Source organism: Cricetulus griseus, chromosome 7, assembly GCF_003668045.3.
Source record: "Cricetulus griseus strain 17A/GY chromosome 7, alternate assembly CriGri-PICRH-1.0, whole genome shotgun sequence".
Classification (NCBI taxonomy): Eukaryota; Metazoa; Chordata; class Mammalia; order Rodentia; family Cricetidae; genus Cricetulus; species Cricetulus griseus.
Genome location: NC_048600.1, coordinates 71,281,939 through 71,309,191, shown reverse-complemented (window position 1 = coordinate 71,309,191; position 27,253 = coordinate 71,281,939). Strand labels below are relative to the sequence as shown.

General features: G+C 45.8%; 1 protein-coding gene across 6 annotated transcripts in view; it reads right to left on the bottom strand.

Moving 5' to 3' along the window:
- Positions 1-27,253, bottom strand: part of Gria1 (glutamate ionotropic receptor AMPA type subunit 1) — a 322,505-nt gene that overhangs the window by 94,854 nt on the left and 200,398 nt on the right. For 5 of the 6 annotated variants that reach the window (XM_027427448.2, XM_027427447.2, XM_035447766.1 and 2 more), the window contains 5 exons: positions 23,345-23,506; positions 20,012-20,179; positions 10,312-10,416; positions 3,117-3,227; positions 1,949-2,155 (listed from right to left, as the gene is read on the bottom strand). In XM_027427448.2, the coding sequence (XP_027283249.1) occupies positions 1,949-2,155; positions 3,117-3,227; positions 10,312-10,416; positions 20,012-20,179; positions 23,345-23,506 (753 nt within the window). The remainder of the gene's footprint in view (positions 1-1,948; positions 2,156-3,116; positions 3,228-10,311; positions 10,417-20,011; positions 20,180-23,344; positions 23,507-27,253) is intronic. The other variant, XM_035447765.1, reaches the window with a different exon arrangement.

The window sequence follows — 27,253 nt, the reverse complement described above, 5'->3', positions numbered from 1 at the left end:
TAAGGCCTTAGGTTTAACAGGAAGCATATAGAAGGTCTCTGGAGTGTGGATGAGCCTGATAAGACACTAGCTACTGGCACTGGGGTTGTGCCCTTGGGATGGTCACATATTGTTCTGCTCAGGCCATGGGCTTTTTGACAAAGAGAACTGCATTACTGGAGGTGAAGGCGAAGCTGAACATTGGCGAAGGTGAGAAGTTCACAGCAATTGCCATGGCAATGACCTTAAGAGCTCAGAGGAAGTTCCCATGGAAACCAGCCTCCAGATGCAGCAGGACCCATCCAGGTCTCTGTTTCATTGATGAAGTTTCCAAAGTGAGAGGCATCAAGGGAAGAAGAAAGGGAGATACAGACAGCATTTCCCAACCCAGTCTCTATCTTCACAAGTCACCTTGAAAACCACTTTTCTTCAGAGTATCTTCTTTGTGTCATTTCTCCTTTGGTCAGGTATATACTTCATGGCCATCATGACTCCTCCTGTCCTGACATGAGCCTTTGAGACTCACAATTCTCTAAAATAATCAATCCCCCCGACCATCGCCTGAGTACCAACCTGGAGCTCAGCATGAGTTTCAACTCAAAGATGCATCTGGCATTTTCAGTACCTATGAGGAAAACCTCTGTGGTCCCTTTCTTGCATACTATGGGAATTGCCTTTTTGTCATTTTGCTGATTTTTTCTAAGACAAGGTCTCTACCCCAGGCTCGCCTCATCAAGGAACAGGCTGGACTTCAGACCTTCATGCACCCACCTCTGGAATTCTGGGATTTCAAATGTGTGTCATCATGCCCAGGACTGTGCAATGAACTCAGGGCCTCATGCATGTTAGGCAGCTCTTCTGTCAACTGAGCCACAGCCTATTCCCTTCTATTGCCCTTTGTCGCTTTACTTAAGAGCCACCATCATCTTCTGGTGCTGACTGAATCACTCCACACTCTTGCCTTGTCATCTGTGACTCAAACTTTTCATTGAGCAATCCCACCCAAGGCAGGCAACCCAGTGTTTTCTTGACCTCACCTTATTTACTTTTCTACCATCCTGTCATTTATACTTGAAACTCCCAGGATGCCCATCTCTCTCATTTCAATATGACTGTTTTCCAAGCTCCACACACCCAGAAAGGCTAGAAATCTCTATGAGCTCTCCTGTGGACCATGTAATGTAAGCTTCTGGATCCTATGCTCTTGAACCGCTCTTAACCATTGTCTCTTTAACTCTAGGAAATGTGCAAGGTCTGGGAATCTTGGCTTCTTATGACTCCCTAGACACTGAACATCCCACTGTCCATTCAGTGCCTGCTCAAGACTGCTTCAGTTATTGGTGCCTTTGCTGTAGTTGCCCAGGGAGTTGCTTTAAGTGTGGTGTACCATGCAGATGGCTTGGGCTGACCCGAGCATACTAATGAAAAGAATTTGAGGCAGAGTGAGCCACAAATGAGCAGAGATGCAGTTCTAGAATGGAATGCAAGGGCAGTTTGAGTAGGACAAAAAGAGGACTTGGTTAGAGATGGAGCATGGCAGGGGAGACTCCAGGGAACCATGCATGAGGGTCAGCTGAATGATCAGAAGTTGTAGAAGAGTGACTCAATTGTGAGCTTGGATGCAGGTGCATCTAGTCCTGGTGGAAGCCACAGATGATTGTTAGTAGATTAGTATGAGCTTTGTTATCTGCCCTGAGAGAGCTGACCCTGGAGCTAGCTATGCTGTCACCATCTGTGCTGGACAATGGTCATCTGGAATGACAGACACTGAGCTAGGCTGAGTGAATTAGGACCAAGAATTTGGATCTCCATGTCTTAAGACAATAGATGACTTTTTGTTTAGCAGCAGCGCTAGTTAACTTGGGAGTCAGTTTATGCACAGAGCCATCCAGCCAGCAAATGCTTTCCTGCTTGATTCCTTCCTCTGTTCTTCATGACAACCCCTCCCCTCTCTCCCCCAGGCACTTACTCCATAGACCAGCTCTCCCACCATGCCATTCCAGGCCTTTGTGTCGGGATCCCGGGCTCCATATTTGCCATCGCTGACTATCTCGAGTCGGTAGGAGTAGCCTACATGCTTGGCGATCTCCGCAGCCAGCTCCACACAGTAGCCCTCATAGCGGTCATTGCCCTCGAACTGGTTGGCATTCTTTTTAAGCATCACATAAGGATCTTCCTGGTGGAGAAACAGGACAGAGGGTGTGGCCTGTGGGTGTACCTGTGAGTGGGGAGGACTTTGACCCTGCAGAGGAGGATGCTTCCAATGGTGGTAAACACTGGGAAGTCTCTCGAAAACCTTAATTAGTTTCCTGAATTTCTTTTCCCTACTCCATTATAAACTTCTTGGGGAAAAAAAGTAAATGCTGTTAAAATAAGACTATTTCATCACAGAAGTGTAACATGGCTTTCCAAATCATGTACTTTTTATAATTTAAAAAAATTTTATGTATATGGTGTTTTGCATGTATGTATGTCTGTACACTGCATGTGTGCCTTGTGCCGGAAGAGGACAGAAGTGGATGCTAGATCCCCTGGGACTTGAACCCAGGTCCTCTGTAATGTATTTTTTAAGATACCTCTGAATAGCTTTCAGATTTTTCACAAGTTATTGGACCACGGCAGCCTTCTCTTCTGAGTCCTCTATGTGTTTACCTGCAGGAAAAAGTGGCTTCTACTGAAGGAGGCACATATAGAAACCAGAACAACTTAGGGACACCTTTGTGTTTCATATTTAGGGAAAGTGGCTCAGAAGATGGGATGTAGCTTCTCCGAGGATACTGAATGAGAGTGGATCTAGGAAATGCTGAGTGAAAACTCAGAACTGCTTTTCTACAAGGCATGTCTTTTCCCAGTCTCTGTGGATTCATTATTATTATTATTATTATTATTATTATTATTATTATTATTATTATCATTATTGTTGTTGTTTTATGAGACTGCCTCACTGTATAGCAGAGGCTCACCTGGAACTCTACCAGCTTCCTGAGTGCTGGGCTGACAAACATGCATGCACGGCTGTGACTAGTTTCACCATCTCCATCTGTGGCATAGTCTTGGCAGCTTTCACCCTAAAGCAGGGTGTGCTTGGGTGGGTCTAGCTTGAACTTCAGGTAAACTTGATGAAGGAGAATACTCACTAGGATTGTAGTGACGATGTAGGTTCTATTCTGGACGCTGGAGTTGTCCCCTCCAGCCTGAGCATCAGTAGCTGCAGGGACAAACTTATCATCTTCATTCCAGTAACCAATCTGTTAATGAGAAGAAGGCAAAAACATGATCTGAGGGAGAATCTTGGAGCTGGGTATGGTGGCACAGTGATCGGTAGGCAGAAACATCAAGAGGTAAGATGCACTCCAGGTCCCCTCGCCATCCCCAGTGGACCTCCTCAAAGTGTTGACTAAGTCCAGAGATTGCCCCTCTGGGAGGACAAAAGTTTAAGTCTTTATTTATCTAAACTGTATTGGACAGTGAAAGTGAGGGCTGTGGAATTTAATTCCTTGCAGCTGTTTTCACAGCCAATCCACACCTCCCTAAATATTAACTCTTTATTTCCACAAACCTATTCTAAACTGTAGTTTGAGCCACTTGATTAAATGCTACTCTCATTTTTAGAGTACTTACATTTTCCCATCCAGATTTAGCTTCCTGGAAAAGTTCCCCATCTTCCATTTACTGCTGTTTTTCCTGACTGTTACAATATCGAGTCATGCTCAAGGGTAAACAAAATGAATTTCTAAAAATCAGCAGATTATTAATACTTTGTCCAAGGTCTTTCAGAAAAGTTATTGAATCCCAATTATGCACAAAGCTTTGAGCTCTGACAAGTAATGATATGCAATAAAGGTTGAGAGAGATCCAGAGACGTCGAAGAGGGAGTGCTTTCCCTGAGAACGTCATTTGAGATGACACAGATCACACATTCACACAGTCCAGAAATGCGGAGTGAGTGAGTGACAGAGGACTCAGAGAAGCACAAGGCTGGAGTGGGATACTGTGTGAGGAAAGGGCTGTGGAAGATGATGTATGGGCACAGCCCAAGACTCCCAGATCAAGGAGGATGATCAAACTGATGTAGATGCAGAAGTCTCCCAGCATAGGCCAATTCAGTGGGCAGCAGCTAGGGTTCACCTGGGAGAGCAGTGTCTTAGCAGAGGGCTTTGGAGGCCAGGCCAAGCAGTGGAGATTGTTCTGAAGGCAACAGGCAATCATGGAAGGTTTGGGACAACAGAATGACATATCTAACACATGCATACACGCATGTGCACAGAGCACACACAGATATACACACACATGCACACATGTGTGCACACACCACACAGCACACACGTGTGTACGGCATACATACAGACAAGTGCACACACATACGTCTAGACTGCCTATACCTTTCTCTCCTGCTTCTCTTTTCTTCCTCCCCTTCAATTCCTCTTCCCCTCTATTCTTCCTCTTCTTCATCCCTCTCCTCCTTTATTCTCCCTCTCCTACTCCTTCTTGTCTGTTCCTTACTCCCTTTCTTCCCTTTTCCTCTCCTCCTCCCTCTGGTCTTTCTTTCTCTTCTCCCTTTCCCTTTCTCCATCTCTTTCTTCTCTTCCCTTCTCATCCCCCACCCTCACTCCAACCCCGGTCAGCTATGTCTGTCATTCTGCTGGCTGCAAATATAAAGGGAAAATGATGGAGAGCTGGCAGTTCTCAGGCAGGAGGTGGAAGGTGAGCAGCCTTCTCAGCATCCAGAACTCAGCACAGAAACCCAGCCATAGCCCACACGGTTGGCTTGTGTGGTCCTTCACCTTGATGCATTTTCCACGAACACCGATGATTTCTTTGTGATCTACAAGCCATTCATAATGGCAGCTACACTCATGTTCTTGCTTTGGCTCAGTGAGTTTTCTACCTTCTCATCTGTTCATTTCCTGAGGTGGTGCAGCTGGGCAGTGCCTGCTCTTAGCCTGGGACACTGCCCATTCATCTATTGCCTGCAGCAGCTATTATCACCGAGTGTTGGAATCAGTTTGCTGGTAGTGAATGCTTCTTGTTCTTCTAAATGCGTTTTATGTTTTAACTCCTTTCTTCCCCATTAAAATCCCATGACACTTGCCAGTTTTCACTCCTACATTAAGTGTGAGGACATTATGATGCAGAGAGGTAACTTCCTCAGGGCCGAAGGCTAGCCATGGCGGAACAAGAGCTAGAAGGCTTTTCCCATTGCATGGATGCTAGGTACATGCTGCTGAACCTGGCTCATTTTCCCATGGGTTCTGGGGATCAAACTCATGCTTTCACAGCAAACAATCTGTTGATCGATGCATCTCCCCAGTCTTAAAAAAGCTTAACTTTTCCTAACTGTCTCATGTGATAAGAAGACATGAGCTTGTCAGGGTTGGGAGAGACATCTGGATGCAAAGGCTCATGGTCACACCTCCTATGAGCCTGCAGACTCATGGATATGGGGCTCCACAGCTGGATGCATAGAAAGAAGGCAAAAGCATGTGGAGAGGCTTTGGAGGGGAGAGCTTTGTCTCTTTCTTTGGGCTGTGGACTGGATTACCATATGGGACTTTGATTCTCTACTGAGGAGGTGTAGGGGCTTTGATTCTATCTGAAAGCAAATCAGAGTAAGTAGTTTGGTAAAGACTGGGGCCCACTGTTCAGGAGAGGATTTAAAAAAATTCTGACAGGGAGAAGTCTTCTCCTGGGGCCACTTATTATTTTTGATCTCCTATTTTCCATCCGCCTCTAAAGATTCTTTGAAGGTCGGAAATGAGTCCAGATGATCGCATGGATATTCTTAAGTGGATGAAGTTTAAAGAGCAGGTGATCACAGAACGTCAGATTCACTTGATCTTCCCTGCGGCCATCAGGTTGAATTTGCACATAGGTAACCCAGGATTGCCTTTGAAGCCACGGCTCCCAGCTTCCCCAAACGAGGATTGTCATAACCAGTTGCCTATTGTGGCAGAGATGGCTAGCTGACCACCAAGCAATTTTGTTTGCCTTTCATAGTGTAGAGATGGTGGGAAGTGGCGATCAAACCAGAAGTATGGTTCACAACCTGTTTTGCATCCCATTGGAAGGAATACTTGTGTTCTGGTACATGGAATGCCAGCTGAGTGATGTGCCTCTTTTGCAGACCAGTCTTTACCAAGTTTCCAGCAGCTTTCCCATTTTCTTTCTTCCCTATCTGCTTGCTAAGTGCTGACAGCCAGAAAGACCCTGGTGGACAGGGATGCCTTCTTACATCTAGCTCTCAGCTGAGCCCTAGGGCCAAACCTCAGTGAGCTTAATTCACTAACCTCAACTTTTAAAACTTCTACCAAACTATTTTATCATAGCCTGCTGTAATTTGCTTGTAATGAAGCAGAACACTTAAACAATGACAAGAACTAGACATTGATTTAATTTAACTAAACAAAAGATTTAACTTCCCCTGCACTAAAGAGCTGGGCTTCAGAGTTTAGTTCCCACAGCACCCAGGGTTAGGCAAAGCTAGCTCATCCAAAAGGTTGAAGTTAATAAGCTTATTGCAACTTTATCTCAGAAGATGGTGTAGGGATGCCTGGTAAAGGATAGCAATGCCCCCGAAAAGGCAAAACAATGAGCCAGAGAAAAAGAGCAAGGGTGGATGCCTGGGGCTCCATATGTTGAGGTCAGGAGATGTACTGTGTTTTCCTGGAGGTAAAAAGCCAGGGTAAAGTTCTAAGCAGTGTGATTTGTTGTATGTTTGAAACACACTCCCCAGAGGAAATATGGTCTTTGTAGAGAGGTAGGGCTGTAAATACCTAATAGAATCCATGGTAGTGAAGAAGCTGATGACTGGGGCAAGGAAGCTGACATGGGCTCTGGGTTGGCCAGTGAAGATGGATGAATGGCTATATTGAGGTTGTATATTAGACTAAAATTAGTTTCTATGTAAAAAGTTGGATGCCAAGGACTTTCAGGAGGCAGGTGGAATTGAAAGTTATGAATTCTTCTGGAATGAGAAGATAATGGAGACACTGGTAGGAATTCCGGGCACTGTGATTTTTTTCCTGTCCTGTTATGTGCAAGGTCAGAATGGAGTATAAACCCAGACCATGGAATGGGGGATTAAAATCAAGTTGTAAGGGGTAGGTATCAGATGCTGTCAATAAGCACTGAAACAGCTAGACACACAATCAATAGGCGAAGGTGGTTGAATCTCCACTGCTGGTCCCCTGATGGAGGAATCTGTAGCAGAATGCCTTGCAACTCTCCTGTGGGTGTCCAATATGAGAATGTGTGGTTTCATACCAATGTGACAAGATGCTTCATTTAGGGAAGGATCCCCAAGCCCAGCCGGAAGTCATACATATATGTGGGACTTCATAGAACTAAGCATTACTAGAGCCAGGGCCAAGTCTGCTCTCTGAAATTTTAAGATTGTTGGAAGGAAACTTAGCACTCTAGCACATCAGTAGGATGTCAAACTGCATCAGGACACCTAGGGAGTAGGCTGGCCCTGAGTCAGCAGGATACAGGTGGGGTTGGAGTTTCCCAGAAGCCCTGAACCAGGAGGAAAAAGCCTTTGTTACTCAGGGCAGGTAAGGCCTTGAGATGTCCCTGAAACTAGCACAAGGTCACTCTTGAAAATCGTAGGTGTTAATTTGCTTGCAGTCTGATGGAGTAAAAGTGCTGGAGGCAGGGATTCAGAGGAATTGATTTTCTGAAAGGCAGATCCCTGTAGACAAAGAATGTGTAAGACCACATTGTAAGGAAGGATTTAGTCACTAGAAAGTGAGTTTGAAAACAGCCTGGTGATTAGAAAGTCAGGCACAGCCATTTGCTTGAGGGTTTGAAGGCTGCAGGGTTAGTTGTGTATGCTCCTCTGCAGTGCATACAGAACTGGTATAAAGTCTCTGTGGCAGATAGAGGGGAATTTAAAATATTAGCCAACGGATGTGGGCTGAATGTCCCTGCATGCCAGAGGCTGCTCTCCTCAAACTTGTACAGTGAAAGTGTAGGCATAGTCTCAATCAATCCTATGAGGTAACCTCCTCCTTTCCTTCCTCCATCCCTTTCCACTTCTTTCCTTCCTCCCACTCTCCCTCCCTCTCTTCTTTGTAAGTCAGGGTCTCATCAATAGCCCAGGCTACCATTGAACTGACAATGGTCTTCTTGGCTCAGGCTTCCAGGTCCCAGGATTACCAGCAACACCCTTCCCTGCATCACAGATGTTGTGACTGAGGTCCAGGAAGGCTGAGTGACTTGGTCAAGGTCACATGACTGGTGCAGATTACAGCTATTTAACTACTAGTCTGCCTGTCCTTAGAGTCCCAGCTCTTCTCCCTGGAAGCCCAGTAGGCTGGGGAGGCAGCTTTGAACTAACCTCTAGCACTGAGCTTGAGATGCTGCAGGAATCTGCATTTTTTAAACTAGATCTGTAGGTGGTCTGTAAAGGGCTAGAACAGTCAAGATGGTTACTCTTAGAAAACAGGCAACTATGAACCTGGGCTGACCTCAGAATAGTCGCAGTGACTAGTGTTACCACTTGGCCAGTGGCACAAGTTTGATGCCAGTACAACACATAACAGCTATATGCCTTTTGTACCATTAAAATATGGAGATTGAGCCTGGTCTGGTGGCACAGGCCTGTGATGCCAGCACTAGGGAATGCGAGACAGGGGGATCAAAAGAAGTTTAAGATTATCCCGGGATACAAACAAGAAGAGACTAGGGAGGCTGCTGATGGAAATCGTGCTCTCCCCCAGGTTGTGGGGGCCGTTTAAATGAAGCCAGGCTCCTGTCTACAATTAACAGTACATTGAGGACAGGGGGTAGTGTAAGGAGTAGACATGAGAATCAGACACCACCCACCTGTGTGTCACCCATCTTTAACAGTGCTAAGCCTAGGGAGGTCTGGATATTTAAGTGAGAGGGATTCGGCTGAATAACCTCTAGTTCCTCTCAGTTCTGGCATTTTAGATGACCTTTGAAAAACTCCACGTGGTCCTGTTTTTACCAGCCTTGCTCTGCAGTCCCACTGTCCATCTCCAGACCAGACTACCGTTCATTGTAGAAGTGGAGCTAGAGACCTTCCTCATACATACACTGCCTTTGGTGTGACCTTGCCAATGATTACAGGCCCTTTGCTGTGACTCTCATCCTTCCCTGACTCTGCCTCCATCTTCTCTAGACCTTGCCTTCATTAGGAACTTCCCAGAGCAAGCAGCTCCCTGGAGGGATGAGCAGTCTTTACCACGAGGTCAGCATTATCATGGTGAGATCTGTCTACCTAGGCTCAGAGATCTGTCCAGATCCCAGATGAGTAAGTGGAGAAGTTGAGCTTCGGTTCCCAGGTCCCCAAGATGCACAGCCCTCCACCAGCTTAAAAACCTTCAATGATGCCTCCTTGCTCATTTACCACAAGGAAGCAGACATGACGAAGGCTGAGGGCAGGGGAGACAGAGGCTGCCAAGAGACAGAAAGAAAGCAGCCAGGAAAGTTGTCTCCAAGGAATACCTTTTAAGTGCTGAAGACTGAGGAGGTATTGAGGAAGGAAAGACAATGCCAGGGTGGAGAGACCGTCCTCCCTAGGTATGGGGAGAGTCCAGGGCAGAAAGGAGCACGTGGATTCAAAGAACTGAAAGAAACAGGATTGGCTTGAGTGGCATGAAGGAAGTATCAAAGGGCAAAGGTGGAAAAATTGACAGTGACCAAATCACCCTGGGTCTTAGAGTTTAAATAAGACCAAAGATCTGTATTTCATCTTAAAAGTCTAATGTGAATATTGATGTTATATAAAAACACTCCCAAATGTGTTTTTCAATTTGACTTCTGTGGAGAAGAGAGCATGGCTGTGAATAGGTGTGAATAATCGGAAGATGGTTAATTTCACCAATAAACATTCCGGAATTCTCCAGAATCCCCAGGAATATCACTGGTACTGTATAAAAATTTATTACTTTATATCTTCAGGTACTTAAAAAATAAGGCCAAATCTCATTCTGTATCCTTGGCTAGTCTCAAACCTGCAATAATTCTCCAGCCCCAGACACTTAAATGTTTGGGTCACAGGCAAAGGTGAATATTCCAGGCTCTTCCTTTATATTTTCAGAGTGTTTTTCTGTTTCCTGGCTCTCATGAACTGTCAGAAAAAAAGTCTGGGAGTTGCATCTGCATTTTACAGAGAGGGAATCAATTCTCAGAGAAGGGACCAGACTCTCCCTAAATCCCAAGTGACAAGTGGCAGAGCTGAGACTAGAAGAATCTAGAATACACATTGCCTGAGTTTCTTCAAAGGTGTAGGCAAGGCAGGTATCCAGGACCCCTCATTACCGGCTTGAATCTCCACTCAGCAGAGTCAGCCAAGATGACCCTTACCTTTCGAATTCCATCATGCTTCATTTCAATCACGTGGAGGGTATAGTTGGTCCGGCGCCCTTTCTCATTAAACTGCACGTTTCCCGTCAAACCTTCGAATCGTACCTGAAAACAGAGTCAAATGCTGAGAGGTGAAGCTGCCAACTCAGCTGTTTTGTTTCACGTTTGTCCCTGTGTTTTTTGGTTGTGTGTGTGTGTGTGTGTGTGTGTGTGTGTGTGTGTGTGTGTGTGTGTGTGTGTTGGTTTTCTGAGATGGTGTCATTCTGGCTTTGAACTCAGTAAGAACCTGACAAGATAATCATGAACTCCTAACCTCACCTCTGCCTCTACTTCCTAAGTGATGGGATAACAAGCATGTGCCACTGAGGCAGGCAAGCGTACAGAGTACCTTACTAGTCTGGAAGTCTGCTTGACTGGGCTGGGCACACATCCTCCCTGAATAAAGCACGTAACAACCTGGTGGCAACTTAGGACCCCTGTCTGCATCGAGTTCGCACTCATCTGATTTAAGTCAAGGAAACAAGTTAATTCCCTTAGCAACCTCTTCAAAATGCCCCGTTTCTATTCATACATGCCTTGGAACACATCTTGAACCAAGAAAAATAGACCAGTCTTGTCTAGACTGGTTTGGGCATACATGTGCAGTAAAGCAAACCATGTTTCTTTGAGTGAATTTTTAGGGGGAATCTCCTATTTGCCATCTTATGCCCATGCAATATTGGGTGTGTATGTGTGTGGGCTACACACACACACACACACACACACACACACACACACACACACACGATCTGATGTACTATGGGGAGGGACACGCACAGTGAGCAAAGACCTACTAATCTAAGTCTGTCTGTCAAAATAGAGAGCCACCAAAATTACACCCCTAGTAATCTAGCTCTGCCTTCCTTTGAATCCACAAAAGGAAGACTGAAAGATAAAGAGGTCGGTCAAGTCCCCCTACTATCATGGCACACTGACAATTCTGACAGTGTACCTCTTTCTGATCTTTGCTACAACTCTGCTGTGAGTAAAGTGTTCTTACTACTTTACAGTCTCTGTGAGCCTTTGTTTCCTTCTCAAACAACACACCAAGAGCCTGGAAACATGCAGCACAGATACTGGCCACCATGGCCAGCATTGTTTGTTTTTCTGCTGCAGCAAAATTCAGAATCCAAGAATGTTTCACATGTTAAAGTTCAGAGCAGCCCTCAGGCTTAACTTCCCACCCTTTGTGGTGGCTGGCATCAGTGTGGAGAGGACTTCCTGACTTTACTGGGCTCAGTCGCTCTTTTTGCTTCAGGCCAGCATTAACAGTAATCAGAGGGCATGCTGATGGGACATCTTCCAATCATCCTTAGCCAAACACTCCTTCCACACTCTGCCTGCTCAGATGAGCAACTGAAGATGGAGAAGCCGAGGGACTGAGGTGCCAGCACTGAGGAGTCAGGAGCAGACTCCACACTGGAAGTCAGGCTTAGAACTGATGCCTTGAATATTATTGGAGAAGATGCCTTAATTCCTTTGCAAGTCTGGGTGAAATACCTGCAAATCTGATGACCTGGATTTGACATTAGCTTCCCCATTGATAGCCAGGTGACCTTGGGTGATTTGCCCTTTTCAGTCTCCAGGTTACAAGTCTCTGCCCTGTCTACCTGAAGAGACAACCAATGCACAAATGCAGTGGAAACCAGAATGCACCTATGGATACCCCACATTCAACCAGAGTGTGCAGGGTTTTATAGACATCTCGGATGGCTTAAACATCATTTCTATCAGATCCAAAAATCCATGGCATGGGAATTGACAGTCTGAATTTGCATGGATTTGTACCTTCAAGGTCAGATTTCAGATTTCAGATACAGTAGACAATAATGGGGACCCAAGCACACTTCTTTGTAGAGTAACCCTGAAGCTGAAGATAAGTCCAGGAAATAAAGTCACAGTTCCTGATGGTGACCCTGTGTCCTCAGATCCCCCCAGCCTATGAACATCAAGGTGAGTCTCTGTTATAAACAGAGGTTCTTCCTTATGAACTAGCATTGTGTATATTCTCCCTGTTCAATAACCTGGAATGAAGGCATGCAGGGTTTTCTCTTTCAGACAGTGGTCAGGGAGTACAGCTGGTGTGTGTGTGTGTGTGTGTGTGTGTGTGTGTGTGTGTGTGTGTGTGTGTTTTAAAGCTGACCTTTTCATCTCTTTCTGGTTTGAAGTCTCAGTAGGGAGGCCATGACAGGCCCAAGACACTGAGCAAATTATACAAACTCCTTGCTCTCTCTCATCTGAAAGATGGAGATATCTCCACTCCTGGAAACGTCTGGACCATCCTGGCTTGGCATGAAGAAAACAAAACTTGGATCCTGCCACAAAGAATACTAGAAAGGAATCAGTGACTTCACCTTCCTCTCACCTTGGTCATAGTGGTGGTTTAAGTGGGAAATGTTCCCCATAGGCCTATGTATTTGAATACTTGGTTTCTGACACTTTTTGTGGAGGTTTAGGTGGTACAGTCTTGCTAAAGAAAGAATGGCACTGGGAGCACATGTTGCCATGTCTCTCTGCCATGATGGACTCATCCTTCTGGAACTGTAAGTCCAAGTAGATAAATTCTTCCTTATATAATCATAGCAAGGGAAAGGGAACTAATACAGCCACATGACCCATGCTCATCTCTCCCAGTGGTTCAGGTTCAAGGTGCATAGGTTGGTTCCAGGGTCTCAGTTTAAGTAATTTATTTAGATGGCAGTGGGACAAATATATGGATGATTGTATGTTAGACTATCTTGGCCAAAAAGGAAAAAACCATCACTAACCATACAAATGGGCACCTGCTCTTCGGCACTAGTATCAAATATCAATGAATGCTGTGTGATACTTTGATTGCATTCTAACACTCCTGAGACTGACAATAAAGTTTGTTTTGGATCAGAGGGTGGAACCAGCTACTAGCTGACCAAAAGTAACCATAGAGGTTTTGGAGGACTGAGAACATATAGACACAGGAAAGAGTAGGGCAGGGCTTAGAGAGGGTCTCAGCCCTTTTGGATGGAGGAACAAAAGAGATAGGAGGCTACTAGCCATTTTGTATAGCTTCTCTGATCATTCAGGTTCTTACCCCAATATCTGACTCCTGAGATTTTATTGATAAAGGATAATTAGATAGATGCTTTAAATGTATTTGGCAATAAGACATCACATGTCACTCAGTTTTCTTATGTGTTTGGTGGATCAGTTTGAGTTAATTATGCTAAGTTTAATTTAAGGGTAAATAAGATACTTTATGACAAAAATTTTGTCCTTGCAAACGCTTAACAAGTTTACTGTTTTTTTTTTTTTTATTGTTACTAAGGATGACCCCAATCCTGCCATCATTTCCCAAGCATTACAAACTTAGGGAGCTTCATCTGCATTCACAGGAATCCCATGAGGTATGGTGTTTAGATTTTATGATTTCCCTTCACAGAGAAAAGCCATAGTTCTGGGAGTAGGTGTCACAAATAAGCATCAGAGGCAGATCTGAAATCCAGAATTCCTGATATCTTCTGATGTGTGTACCTTGGATATCAAGTGGCCTCTTATAGAGGGGCCATGAGTGCTACACTCAACTCCAGTGGGCCACACAGGCATGCACAGTGTGGTCTGTGATGCCTGCCTGATGCACTCACAGCCTCCCACTGGGCATTTTCAGACAGTCTCTGTTGGTTCCAAAGGGTATCTATAGGCTCCTCATTGAAACTGTTTCTGTGTTTCCTTCTTAAATAGTAGAAATATCTAGAATGTTGTGTTGGACATTAGTGTTCATATATGAACACTATTCAGATGAAGAAGAAGATGAAGATAGCAGAACTATACTGTGTAGAATGGGCCAAAAGGAATGGAGAATAGACTAAATGCAGAAGGCCTGTCAAATTGTCTTACAATAGGGCAGAGCAGGCAACTCTTGACAAAAGTGGGGATGGTGCTATTGTCTTTTCAGAGTGCCTCAGTTTCCAGCAAGGTCAATGACCCCACTCTCAAAGTTCTAGGGACTAGAGGCCTCCAGGTGTTGCTCCAGGAACTTCATCAGAAGCCTCAAGACAGGCAATCATTTTATCTATTTTACAGACAAGATGGAGGAGACAGCTGATGACTCTTGGCTGCAGATTCATGGGAATCAGTAGACTCCTAGAGTAACTGAAGCCTTTCATGTCTTCTCAGGGAAACCTATACCCTTGGAGGTAAACCATCGAGGTAGAGGATGGGAGAGGACACATCACAGAGCTGACATGGTGACAGAACAAGGGGAGGCTGAAAGCCTGTGCCTCAAATCCTTTGTAACATAGAGTAGAAGAAGCTTCTAGAAACTGGGCTTTAGAACTGTTGTCCTCATTTACCATTCTGTGATCCAGGCAGACAGCCCTCCCAACCCTAAGGTGAGTGAGGTCAGGATGATGGTGCCGGTCATCTCTCCTTTCTTCCTTTCCTGGAACTCCTAGAGCTGTCCTTGTCCTTGCCAACTGCCTGCAGGAAGGGTGGAGAGTTTGGCTTGGTTTTCTGGTAAATGGAACTGGTGCCAGCTCTGAGTTGGTCTCCAACAGGATGCTTAGGTAAGTGCCTTCTTCCCTGCCTGAGAGCTGTGGTTAATGTCTACTACTGTAGACATATTAAAAATAATTATTAAAGCCTAATTAGGAGTGCTGGTCTACCCAGGGCAATTGTACCAGGTTCAGGGTTCCTTGCAATCAGATTTTTCAGTGGGAGAGAGACTTAGGTTCAGTTACAAACTGATGGAAAAGGGGGATGAGCAAAGGGAAATTTATAGCCAAGGAGCAGGGAAGGAGCCAGGGATGGAATGTTGTTGTGAGGAAATCTAAGGAGTAATGGGAATTCTTAAAGTAATGGGTAAATTAAGCTGACAGGATCCTTCTGAAGAGGAAGTACTCTGTTACACATTGCCTGAGGGCTGGTGATGGGTGAGCAGCTGACCATGGGGCCAGGTTCCTACTGACTTCATTTAGGACATTCTCCTCTTGAGTTGTGTTTCACTGGGAAGCACACAGAAGGACTAGGTAGAGGGTGAGGTAACTCACTAGACCTTGACAATTGAAGAGTATTTGCCAATTGTCAATAGCAACTCCCACCACTGATGGATGCAGGAAGTTGCCCAAAGGAGAGTTGAATGGCTGTGGACTCAGGGTTTATAGAACCCACCATGCTGAGCCTTCTAAGAAGCCAGAGTGGCCATTTAAGAGTTCTGAGTCCCTTGAGCAGATGAACCAGTCCTAGTAAAATAATGAGTGATTATTGCATGGTATCCAGACAGTGCTGGCTGGGGCTATGATGTGAACCCTGCTCCTTCCTTCCACATTCCATTAGAGGTTGAGTGTGTCATCCACACATATACCTGTGTCCTCACTCTAGTCTTATGTAGGCATCATGAGTGTTTTTGGAATTAAACCCAAGGCCTCATGCACACCAGGCTGTGCAAATGCTCTCTCATGGGGCTCCATTCCTTTCTCTCTCTCTCTCTCTCTCTCTCTCTCTCTCTCTCTCTCTCTTTCTCTCTCTTCCCTCTCTTCCCTGTCCCAGGCTGAATAGTGAGCTGCATGAACCCAGTTGTATTCCTACAGAAAGCTTTATAGATGTCCACACTGAAGCTATGTATTCTGACCTTGCCCTTGACAAGATCAAGAGCTCACTGTGTGGCTTAGCCCTCACTGCACATCTTCCTATTACTGTTCATGAGCTTTCCATGTCTTTGAACCTTGACATTGAGTACTGAAAGGCAGAGACTGCTCTTGCCCAGCCCAGCCCAGCCCAGGTACCATCCATCCTTCATTCGAATATACTTGATTATGGCCCAAACAAGAACTAAGAGGGATTATCAGTCCCAGCTTTCTGAACTTGAAGGCTTGGGTTAGGCTTCTAGGACCATCTACATTTCCTCAACTCCTGGCCATGGTGAACTATAAATAGTAACACATGCATCTTTTTATGAGAAAAAGTGCCCAGAGAGTTTTTTCTTTACTCATCCTTCAAGGTCTATGACTTTCTACACATTAAGAACATGACTTGAGCCTTCGGTCTTTTTTCTTTTTACCAATTGGAAGCTGGCACAGGGTATTCCCTTCTTGGATCTCTGTGGCATCCAGGTAATAGACTGGAAGGTTACATCAGTATCCTAAACATCTCTCCTGGTGGCAGGCAGGGGCAGTTTCACTTTTCTCTGGGGGTGAATTTCAGTGTTGAGAGATGTGCATGCACTGGGCTGGGTCACTGATATGGGTCATCTCTGCTGGACTACAGAGCATCCTCTGTATGTGTCACCATAGGCCAGCTGTATCACGTGAGGACATTTATTAATTTTCTTGAAGCTCAGCCTTTTCATTTTATAATTAATAACTCCTGAGTCCTACTGTGCTCCGTGGAGCATTTAGTGAGGCAATACACTAAATGCTCAGAGCCCGTGCTATCTGTCCATGCTACATCACTGCTATCATGACAATTAGTTTTGGGATTTGATTTCCTAGCATGTTAGTCTGCCAAGCAGGTTGTGCTGGACTCCAGATGTCACCATCTTAGCCATAGTGGGGCTTGCTCCTTTGTATTGTGTGATCCAAAGGCTGCAGACACAGAAGCTCCAGACCAGATCCCTGGGTTCCAAAAAACCAGATGCCATTAGGATTTACCTAGGCTCTGGTGGCAGTTTTCCTCTGATGGTGTGACTATTTAAAGAGGTGGGTCTGGAAGGCAAAATGGCTGGACAATGGCTGTGGCTAGGTGAAGGCTCCAGGGGTTAATACTGTAGAGTGGAACCTACTGGGTCACAGGATAGGCTGATGCATGGAATGAGGGGCCCTGGGCAGCGGACTGGTTCCACCTCTGTGGTTAAGCTTTGTCACTGTGGAGGCATCATAGGGCACTCTGGGTCTACTGTAGGGGGAAATCCTGTTTAGAGGTACTACTGACCATGCCCGCTTGGTTTAAGTAGTTTAGAGGCACGCACATGGGCCCCTTCTCTCGCTCTCTGCTGCCTGGCTGAGTGGACTTGCGTGAGTACTATTACTTAATAAACTACTTGTTATCCATTGCACTCGGCTTTAGTCTACCATCTCATAAAGTGAGGGGAAAACTGGGCCAGTGATTTCCAAGGTCTCTTCTAGCAATAAACTCCTGATTCTGGGTGATTCACACAGACTTGAAAAGGAGTCTGTTTTGGGCAGATGGTCTTAGGGAAGGAACATTTTGATTTGTTTGTTCATCAAAGAGACTGAAGGAGTCTCCTGTGGGTTGGACTTGATTTTTTTTAATTGTCCCTAGTGTTTAGTCCCCCTCACTCCCGGGAGTGCACAGTCAGCTTTGGGGAACTACCCATGGAAGGCAGGCACATAGTTGCCTCAGCTCCAAAACAGAGTAAGCTATCAGCCTTCACCATGGCAACTAACTCCCTCCAATCCTGTTAGGGCAGAAGCAGAAGATGAGAGTATATTACAGTGGAAAGATGTGAGTTAGACCATAAGGGAAATGAATGTACTCTTAGAGTATTTTTTTCTCCCCAGCACTTCTTATGTAGCACATGTTAGGTAGAAACTAGCAATCCTCCTGCCTCTGCCTTCTGAATGCTGGGATATTGGGTGCTGTCTGCTTGGCCGCCTCCTCTTTATGCAAAGCAGGGCCACCAGAGAGCTTGATGGATAGTCTGAGGTTGCTCAGAGAGACCTGGGGGTTGTCTTTCTTGCTTCCTGATTCAGACCACTGCCTGTCACTCCACATTGCCTCCTGGGCTTTTGTCCCTGTCATGATGGCGTCAGAATATGCTTTCAGGGATGTCAATAAGATGGGAGAGGCAGAGGAGCTGGAAGGTTGTGGCGCCAAGGGCAAGTCCCTGGGACCATCTGAGGCCAGCCTCACACTGTAGACAGGATCTGTCTCGACAGCCATCAGGAAAAGCATTTTAAATAAGCTGGGAATGGGCACTGCCTCTTTGGTAATCATTTTCGAACCTGCCTGGTGTCTGTTGTCACTGCCTAGTGACCTGGAGGTTGCCCTGCACAGAGACAGGGGAGGGCAGAGACACAGCTGAGGACCTAGAGATGCCTGCCATGATCGGAAGGTCTGCTGCCTCACTTCAGTCTGGAGGACGTGACTTCATGTTCTCTGCCACACAGGGCTCTTTTTCAGGTCGGGGACCAGCTGCCGAGGCTCTTTCCTAATATTTCTCCAGGTTGTGAATATTGCAGAGCTGTGCGCGTGTGGATGAACATCTGTGTTCATGTATCTCTTTGTTTAGATGTGCTCCTCTCCCCTGGGAGCCCAACTCCACCTTCTGCTGGATGCAGGCTTAATGGTGGAGCTGGCCTCACCCAGGGAATGCCAATGGGTGGGAAAGGTGGGCTCTGAAGGACAACTATACCAGAATGTTGCCATTATGGGTTCCTCTCTGTGCCCATACTTTGCCATTCCCTTTGGGTTTAGTGCAGCCTTCTTCCCACCAACTCTTTGGAAACCAGGGGCAATGTTGTGTACTAGCAAATTGAGACTCACAACATGGTCTTGCAGTATTTCTTGAAACTTCTAGGACCTCAAAGAATATTCAAGCAGTGGGAAAATCCCCCGAATCTTCTAAAGCAGGAATGTCAAACATACACCCATATGTACCACTGTCTCACCCGGCTATCCTAGCAGACATATTAGTAATTGAATATTTATACTCTCCACTGTGGAATCTGGATTCTGCCTCCTAGTCCTTTGCATAGCCAATCGATTGGGCCAGACAGGGTTTTCTATTCTTGTTCTCCCACTGTTCAAGTGCAAACAGAATTGATGAATGTGGTGCTGAGATGTGAGAATGTCTGGTCAGAAGGATGAACAATAGAGTCATGAAATGTGCACGCATAGGAAAGGAATGGAGAAAGACAATTGCAGGGTTATGCTCACAGTTCAGAGTCAACCCCGAGCATTTCTCTCTCTCTCTCTCTCTCTCTCTCTCTCTCTCTCTCTCTCTCTCTCTCTCGTTTGCATGCTGTGTGTGTGTGTGTGTGTGTGTGTGTGTGTGTGTGTGTGTGTGTACAGATGTGAGGATGGGTACATATGCACATGTGTAGATTTATATGTAGAAGCCAGAGCCTGGTGTCTTCCCCTACTACTCTCCACCTTCTATATTGATGTAAGGTCTTTCACTTGAACCCAGAACCCACAAGTTCTGCTAGTCTTGCTAACCATCCCACTGTGGAAATCCTACCCCTGCCTCCTGTGTGCTGGGATTATAGACAATAGCCAATCACATCTACCCAGTGTTCACTTGGGTGCTGGGGATTCAAACGCTGGTCCTCATGCTCTTGTGATTAGCATGTCACCTGATCAGCTAGCCCCCTGCACCCTGCATCCCTGCGTATTAGCAAGTCCTTTTTATGATCATGGAAATCAGTGCCTTTCCAGTAGCTTCCTCCCTCCCTCCCTCCCTCCCTCCCTCCCTCCCTCCCTCCTCCTCCCTCCCTCTCTTTCTCCTTTCCTTCCTTTTCCTAGCATAATTCCTAAGCAGAGAATGCCGCCTTGATGCTTCAAGGATAGATATCACATTTTAGCAGTCTCTTTGTTTGTTTTGTCCCATGTTTGACCTGAGTTCCATACATTTGACATGAACACTGTAGTGGTCACTCTGAACTCCAGGCACACCCTTCATTTTAAAGTTATACATACTGCTTGAAGTCGATGCTGCCAGCCTTACCTGCTGCAGGGCTCTCTGGATGTCGATCCCTTGGCCCCAGGGTACAGCTGGGTTAGCCAGACAGTCCCCAGCGTTTCCCCTGCGGGATATGTCAATCCTCTGCCTCCGCAGGCTCTGGAAGGCCTCGGCCATCACTTTCACACCATCATAGGTGAGAGCAGATGTGTACTGGGGAAGGAAGGCAGACAGGCAGGTGTCAGAGAGAGCTGACACAAAGGTGGGCTGGGGGGGTCTGTGTCGGGGGATGGCTGCCTGGTGCGTGAAGTATGTGGTGGGTGGGTGGTTAGAAACTTTTGGAGGGAGATGTTCCAACTCTCTCACAAGTCTGCTCACTGGGTCTGCCCAGCCAGTGGGCTCTCCAGAGCTGTAAATTTATCATGACCAGCTGTAACCTTTAAAGACAAGCCAGAATTTTGGAGTTTGGTGTTCAGTCTTGTGATTTGAGGAATCTTGGTTTAATTAGGAGGAAATGCATAGATTAAATACAGCATGTCTGCAGGCCAAATACATGGAAAGTCAGTTGGTTTCCTCTGTATGGGAGTCAACAACCCGGAGCCAAGAAGAGCTGTGTGCCCCACCATCTCTTCTAACAATAAAGGCAACAATATTCCAGGATGAGCAAGCTCCCAATTATCTCTGTGTGGCTTACTCCACAGTAAGGCACACATTTCTATAAGCTCTCCTTGTGGATTAATGGTAACACTTAAGGGTTTTCCTTGCTTGACCAAAGGGCAGCTGAGACGTAAATGAGACAAAACAGGTCTTATTAGCCAGTAATAAGACACACATTGCACAGCTATAGGATGAACGTATTTTTCCAATTCTTAGTTGATTTCCTGATCTTGATTGTTATTTGTGGTCATGTGTGTATATATGTTCCTTTTTCCCATGTCTCTGTCTCTGTCTCACTCTCCCTGTCTCTCTCTCTCTCCCCCCCCTCTCTCTGTGTGTGTGTGCGTGCTCGTGTGTACATGCAGGCTGGAGGTCTTCCTCAATTGCTCCCAATCTTATTTTTGAGACTAAGTCTTTGATGGAGCCAGGAGCTCACCAACTGGCTAGGGAACTTGGCTAGCAAACCCCATGGATCCTCTTTTCTCTGATTACCCAGCAAAGGGATTTCAAGCACATGCTGCCATGCCTAACTTGGTCTGCAGGTGCTAGGAATCCAAAGGCAGGTCCTCATGCTTACACAGTAAGCACTTTACTGGCTGAGTCACCTCTTCAGTCCCTTCTAATTTATACTTTTGAGACAGGGTAGCCTGGAACTCTCTGTGTAGTCCAGGATGATACTAAGCTCCTGATTCTCTTGCCTTCATATTGTCATTAGAAGTATGCATCACTATGCCTGTTTTATTTTCTCAGAAAAAAAATACACTTAGAAACTGGCTTGGGTAGCCGATCATCAACTAATTTGTTAGCCTGCATCAAAGTCAATCTTTGTTTTGAAGCACTTTTGTTTAATCAGATACCGCAATGAGTCTTCAAGAATGAAGAGTTAAGTTGGTTTGATCACTGGTAGGATGGGAAGCACCCCATCTGTATAGACTGAAGTTCACAAAATTAACCAAGCAGCCTAGAAACATGGGCCAAAGAGTCACTGATGATCCCAGATAACAGAGCTGGCCTCAGAAACTTCTCAACACAGTGTTGCACATAGCCACTGCCATGCTATATGAACTGACTTAGAAGACCCACGGCCTGCTTTCCACATTCACAAGCTGTATTGAACATCAAATAAAACAGGGTTTGGCTCTGGGTCTGAGGAGTGAGAGGCTGGCTGCAGCCCCAGGTAGAGAGCAGCTGTGCATCTCCAGGCAAGTTTCTCTGATGGTCAGCTGGGCACACAGAGGTGGTGAGTACATGTCACCTCACGGAGGCTTCATCTATAAAGAGGCATTTTTTTCTTGTGCTCCGTGAGATGGTGACATAAGGATGGGAACTGTAGTGCTTGCTTAGCACGCATGAAGTATTAATTTCAATCCCTTGTACTGCTGGAGATAAAAGAAAGATGGTGGCCCTAATTAGAGTAGAAACAGCATTTGCTGGCTTCCCTTGCAGCCAGCTAAAGGCAGTTTTCTAACTTGGGGCCAGCGGTGGGTAAGATCTGCTAGTGACTTCTGAGAAGAGTTCTGTGTTTGTACATGTTCATGTATGTGTGGTTGTGTATGCTTATGTGCATGTGTTGAGGTCAGAGGTCAGCATCAGGAGTGCTTTTCGGTCTTTCTTTATCTTAATTTTGAGACAGGGTTTCTCACCGAACCTGGAGCTCACCAATTTGGCTAGACTGGCTCTCCTGCAAGCTCAAGGGATCCTCCCAAGACTGTCTTCCCAGCACTGGGGTTACACATGGCTTTTTACATGGTATTGGGAGTCTCAGCTGGCTGCAACAAGCCCTTTATCAACTGAGCCATTCCCCAGTCTCAGGAAAAGAGTTCATAAGAACAGAGCTATGCTTCCTGTTCTCATTCTCCTGCTGTATTATGGTTTGGGCCTGAAGTATCTCCTTCCTCCCCAAAGAAAACCCCTCATCTGGTAAAGTCACAGTCCCCAGGAGTGGGCTGTGGCAAAGCAACTGTGTGGAGAAGACGCTGATAAAATCAATGCATTAACCCACCAATGAACTGAACCAATGAACTGAACTGAACCCACCAATGAACTGAACCCACAAAGCAACTGTCTCATGAAGACACTGACATAATCAATGTATTATAAACCACCAATAGACATAACGGCATCATTGGGAAGTAATGGAAATCAGGAGGTAGGGTTTTCCTTGGAGGAAGTAGGCCACTGAGTATTGCCTTTGAAGGCTGTAGCTTCTCTCTCTCTGGCCCCTTCCAGAATCTTCACTTCCTGGATTCTTTGACAGGAGCAGTTTCCCTCCACTGTGTCTTTTCACTGGGATGTTCCTGCTTTGCCACAACCCTAAAAGCAATGGAGCCAGTTGGCCACACACTGCAACCATGAGCCCAAAGAGATCTTTCCTCCTAGAGTTGATTTGTTCAGGTATTTTGTCCCACTGACAAAAATCAACTAGCAAATACTGGGAGAATGCAGACATCATGACTGAAGTCTATGCAGCCTTCTCGTGCCATATAGCAGAAGTCAAATGCTGAGGGCAACAGAACAAGAATTTGGAATATTTTTTGACTGTGCATCAATGTAACAGTCCTGGGCTGCTGACCTCTGTCATGTTGGGGGGTGGGGTGCTGATCCCTTATGCCTATGTTTTCCTTTGCTCAATAAAAATCCCATTTCCTTTCTAAAGACTGCCGTGCGTCAGTGTTCTGCGACTGATTAAGGGAGAAAAAAAATGGGTATCCATTTTCACACCTTCGGCCTTTTCCAGTCAACTCTGGTGTGGTCTCGAGCGTCACTCGTCCTCCACTGCTGCATGATTCTGGCTGGGATGGTGTCTGTGTAGTTCACTAACTGGAAACCGGTCACGTTGGCTCCACTCTCCTTGAACTTATTTAAGTCAATGTCCATGAAACCCTGTGAAGGAAGGAAAGGGGAGAGTCAAACATGTTGCCTAGGCAGGTCCATGACACCACAGTGACATGTCTGCAGGTCCACGTCACCACAGTGCAAACTCAGGAGGCTTTCTCTCCTGCTCCACAAGGCAGAACAGACTGAATGTAGACAGCAGTGTCTTGCCCCCTTTGAGTTACATCTCACAGATTTTTTTTTTTTTTTTTACATAAAGTTGACATAGAGACCAAGAGTGCCTGCCTGAGGATGCACTCCACACCCCTACCCCGAGATGTATGGGAACTGGCCCATACTACCTTGGGCTGAGTTTTTGTTTGTTTGTTTGTTTGTTTATGCAATGGAGTCTGGAGATTAGGGAAAAGATAAAATAGACATTATGCACCCAGACTGACAATCAATGAATGGCTGGGATTTCAAAAAATTATTATTTATCATTATTGTTATTATTTCTTTTAGGATTCCATATAGTTTATTTTGATGATAGTAACTCCTCCCCCAGCTCCTCCTGGATCCACCCTTCAAAACCCACTTAACTTTGTGTCTTCTTTTATATTTTTTAGCTCATTGTGCCCAATTCATGCTACACATATACCTGTGTGTGGGGCCAACTCCTGAAGCGTGACCAACCTACCAGGTGTCATATTCTTCAAGATCACTGACTCTCCCAGCAGCTACCAATTGCCAATAACTTCTGGGTTAGAGGAGGGAATTTGTGCCTACCTCCCATTTTTCATATTGGAGTTTTGTCTGGCTTGAAAGTGTGTATGTGCTATGTATTCTGTCACAACCACTATGAATTCATATGTGCAACTGCCCTGTTGTGTCTGGAAGACACTATGTGTACATTGTGTGTGCTTGGCTGTGTGTGTGTATGTGTGTGTGTGTATGTGTGTGACTGTGTGTATGTGCCTGTATATATGTGTGTGTGTGTGTCTGTCTCTTTCTCTGTGTGTGTGTGTGACTGTGTGTATGTGTGTGTATATGAGTGTGTATGTGTGTCTGTCTCTCTGTGTGTTTGTGTGTGTGACTGTGTGTAATGTGTGTGTTAGCATGTGTGTATATGTGTGTTTTATGTGTGTGTGTGTGTCTGTCTGTCTGTCTCTCTCTCTCTCTGTCTCTCTCTCCGTCTCTGTCTCTCTCTCTCTCTCTCTGTGTGTTTTATGTCCCTCTCTCTCTCTCTCTCTCTCTCTCTCTCCTCTCTGTGTGTGTGTGTGTGTGTGTGTGTGTGTGTGTGTGTGTGTGTGTGCAGGTCAGAAAACAATTGTGTGGAGACTAGTCTTTCCTTCCACATCTACATGGGTTCTGGGGATTGAACTTGGGTTCTGGCCTTGCATGACAAGCCCCTTTACTTCCGAGTCATCTGGATATCCCAAATTCTTAAGATGACAAGATATAAGAAGCAAAGGGAAAATCTTGAAGGAAGGGCTGTCCTTGCTCACTATCCTTCTTTACCTTTGGTGAGAAGAGACATCTGAAGACTGCTGGGAAAAATGCCTGCAAGTTGCCCAAGGTCACCAGCAAGTCTCTGGAAGGGGATGGCTTCTGATGGGGGCCTTCACCTCTCACTGTGCTTTTTCATGTACAGTGAACTGGACCGGTACTCCCGGAGGAGGCCTGTCCACCTCTGACATCCATGGAGGATTCTTTATTGCAAATGGAATTTTCTTCCAATTCAGCAAAACCCAACCAAAGCCAGGAAGCCTTGAACTTAAAAGGACTTAAAAGCTTTGCATTTATATAATAAATTCAACAAGGTACACTACTCTCACATCTGTGGCCTTATTTTACTTCCTTCCTTTATAAGGTACAGCTTATGTGTCTGATTGCCACATACAGAAACTAAGACAGAAAGTGAGGGTCAGTACCCACAAAGCTGCTCACCTAGTTAGTGACAGAGAAGGGACCAGAGCTAAACTCTTCTGTTAAGCAAGTCACCCCCCCTCCCTCAAAACTCACCATCACCAAGTATACTATTTTGAGAACTTAAGAGTTTTCAAGCTCCCTCCCTTGTGGACCTTATGTTCTCATAGGGGAAATCAGACACTAGACAAGTAAACACACACACACACACACACACACACACACACACACACACACACACACACACACACAAAATGCTGTGTATCAATGTGTGCTCTGGAGTAGCTGTGTGCCTATGAAGAGAGATAAAGTGGGTTTGTGGATGGAGAGAGAGTACTGGAAAGAGTGGTCCAGATCAGCACCTTGTGGGGTCTTATTGGCACAAGTATAGCATAGTCCCATGCGTGAGTTATGGGAATACCTGGCTGAGGGGGGTAATACACTGAGCAGAGGTGCAGGGATAGGAGGCTGCTTGGAATATTCCAGAAATAGCAAAGGGTCTGGTGTGATTGGAAGGCAATAGTAAGAATGATTTCTAGTAGGAAATGAAGTCAGATAGTGGTCCAAGCTGGGTCACACATAACTTGTGTAAACCTTTTCCCTTTCTTTCTTTTTCCATTATAATTAGTACTGCACTACAGGATTTTGAGCAGGGCCCATAAAGCTTATGCTTGTTTGCTTCCATGGCCTACAGAAAGTGCCCAATCTTAATAACAGAAACAGACTAGGAGAAGAGGCTGAGGATGTGTGTCCAAGATGGGAAATCCCACAGTTGGCAGCTGAGGCCCAAGCCCTGGACCTGGCTCTACCTCAGGATCCCAGGGCTTGTCTACATCAAATTCTTGAAAGAACAGGTTTAGTATTTCCAAGCTCCCTGACTTCCACCAGTGCCTTTGGCAGTCTGTGACCCCTTTGAGCTCGTTTTATAGACAACCCTAGTTCAGCCCCACAAGCCTTTGTCCTTGCTTCCCGTCTTGGAATATCATTTCTATTCTTGACTCCTTCCCATGGTCTGGATCTTAGGCACACCATCTCTCTAGAGAACTCACTCCTGTCCTCTCATTTGAAGAGCCAGTTACTTCCCCGCAGCTGACACTGTTGGCCTTGTTTCTTTCCACTTTCTGTTACACACCACTATTCCATTTTATGCACTAACTGCAAACACCTGCTACCCCACCTGCATGAAGAGGAGGCTGGGCATGCCAAGCTCACATGGCCAGGGGCAGCTCTACACTAGTGACAGCTGCAAACTTAGTAGATGCCAGCCCAGCATTCTCTGCCTGGTGCATAAGCTGATGGAATGGTCTATGCTGACATCCAAAGATGAAGAGAGGGTGGGAATTCTTGGGACCATGCTTCAGTGTCTGCCTTGCTTTCTTTGATGTGCATTCCTATTGTGTTTCCGGGATTGGCACTTAGCACCTGCTTCTTCCTGAAGCCTTGCTTTGGGCTTTGCTTGTGGGAGAACCCCAGCTGAGTTTCTTCCAGCACTCAGTCTGGCCCATTCCAACTTTGTGTCTGCTGTTTCTCTGGAGCACCTGTCACCACCGAGATCTTCTTCCCTCGCTGTCCCTTTTGTCCTCTCTCTTTCCATTGACATGCTAACTACTGAAATAGTAGGGAACATTTTCAACTTCCATCTTGTTCACTGATGTGTTCTAGCACCTAGCATCTCCATACATGCCCAGCCCAGGGCAGATGCTCAATTCTTTCTCACTGTGAGAATGAATAAAGCTAGAGATTGTCCCTCAAGCAGGTGTGCCAATTAGTCAGGGGAAACATGACCAGCAGGCAACAGCTGCCAGAGAGTGATTTTAATCAGCTGAGATTAACTTGTACCACAGTTCACAGAGTGACACAGAGGTAACTGGCTTGTGCAATGGTACCAGC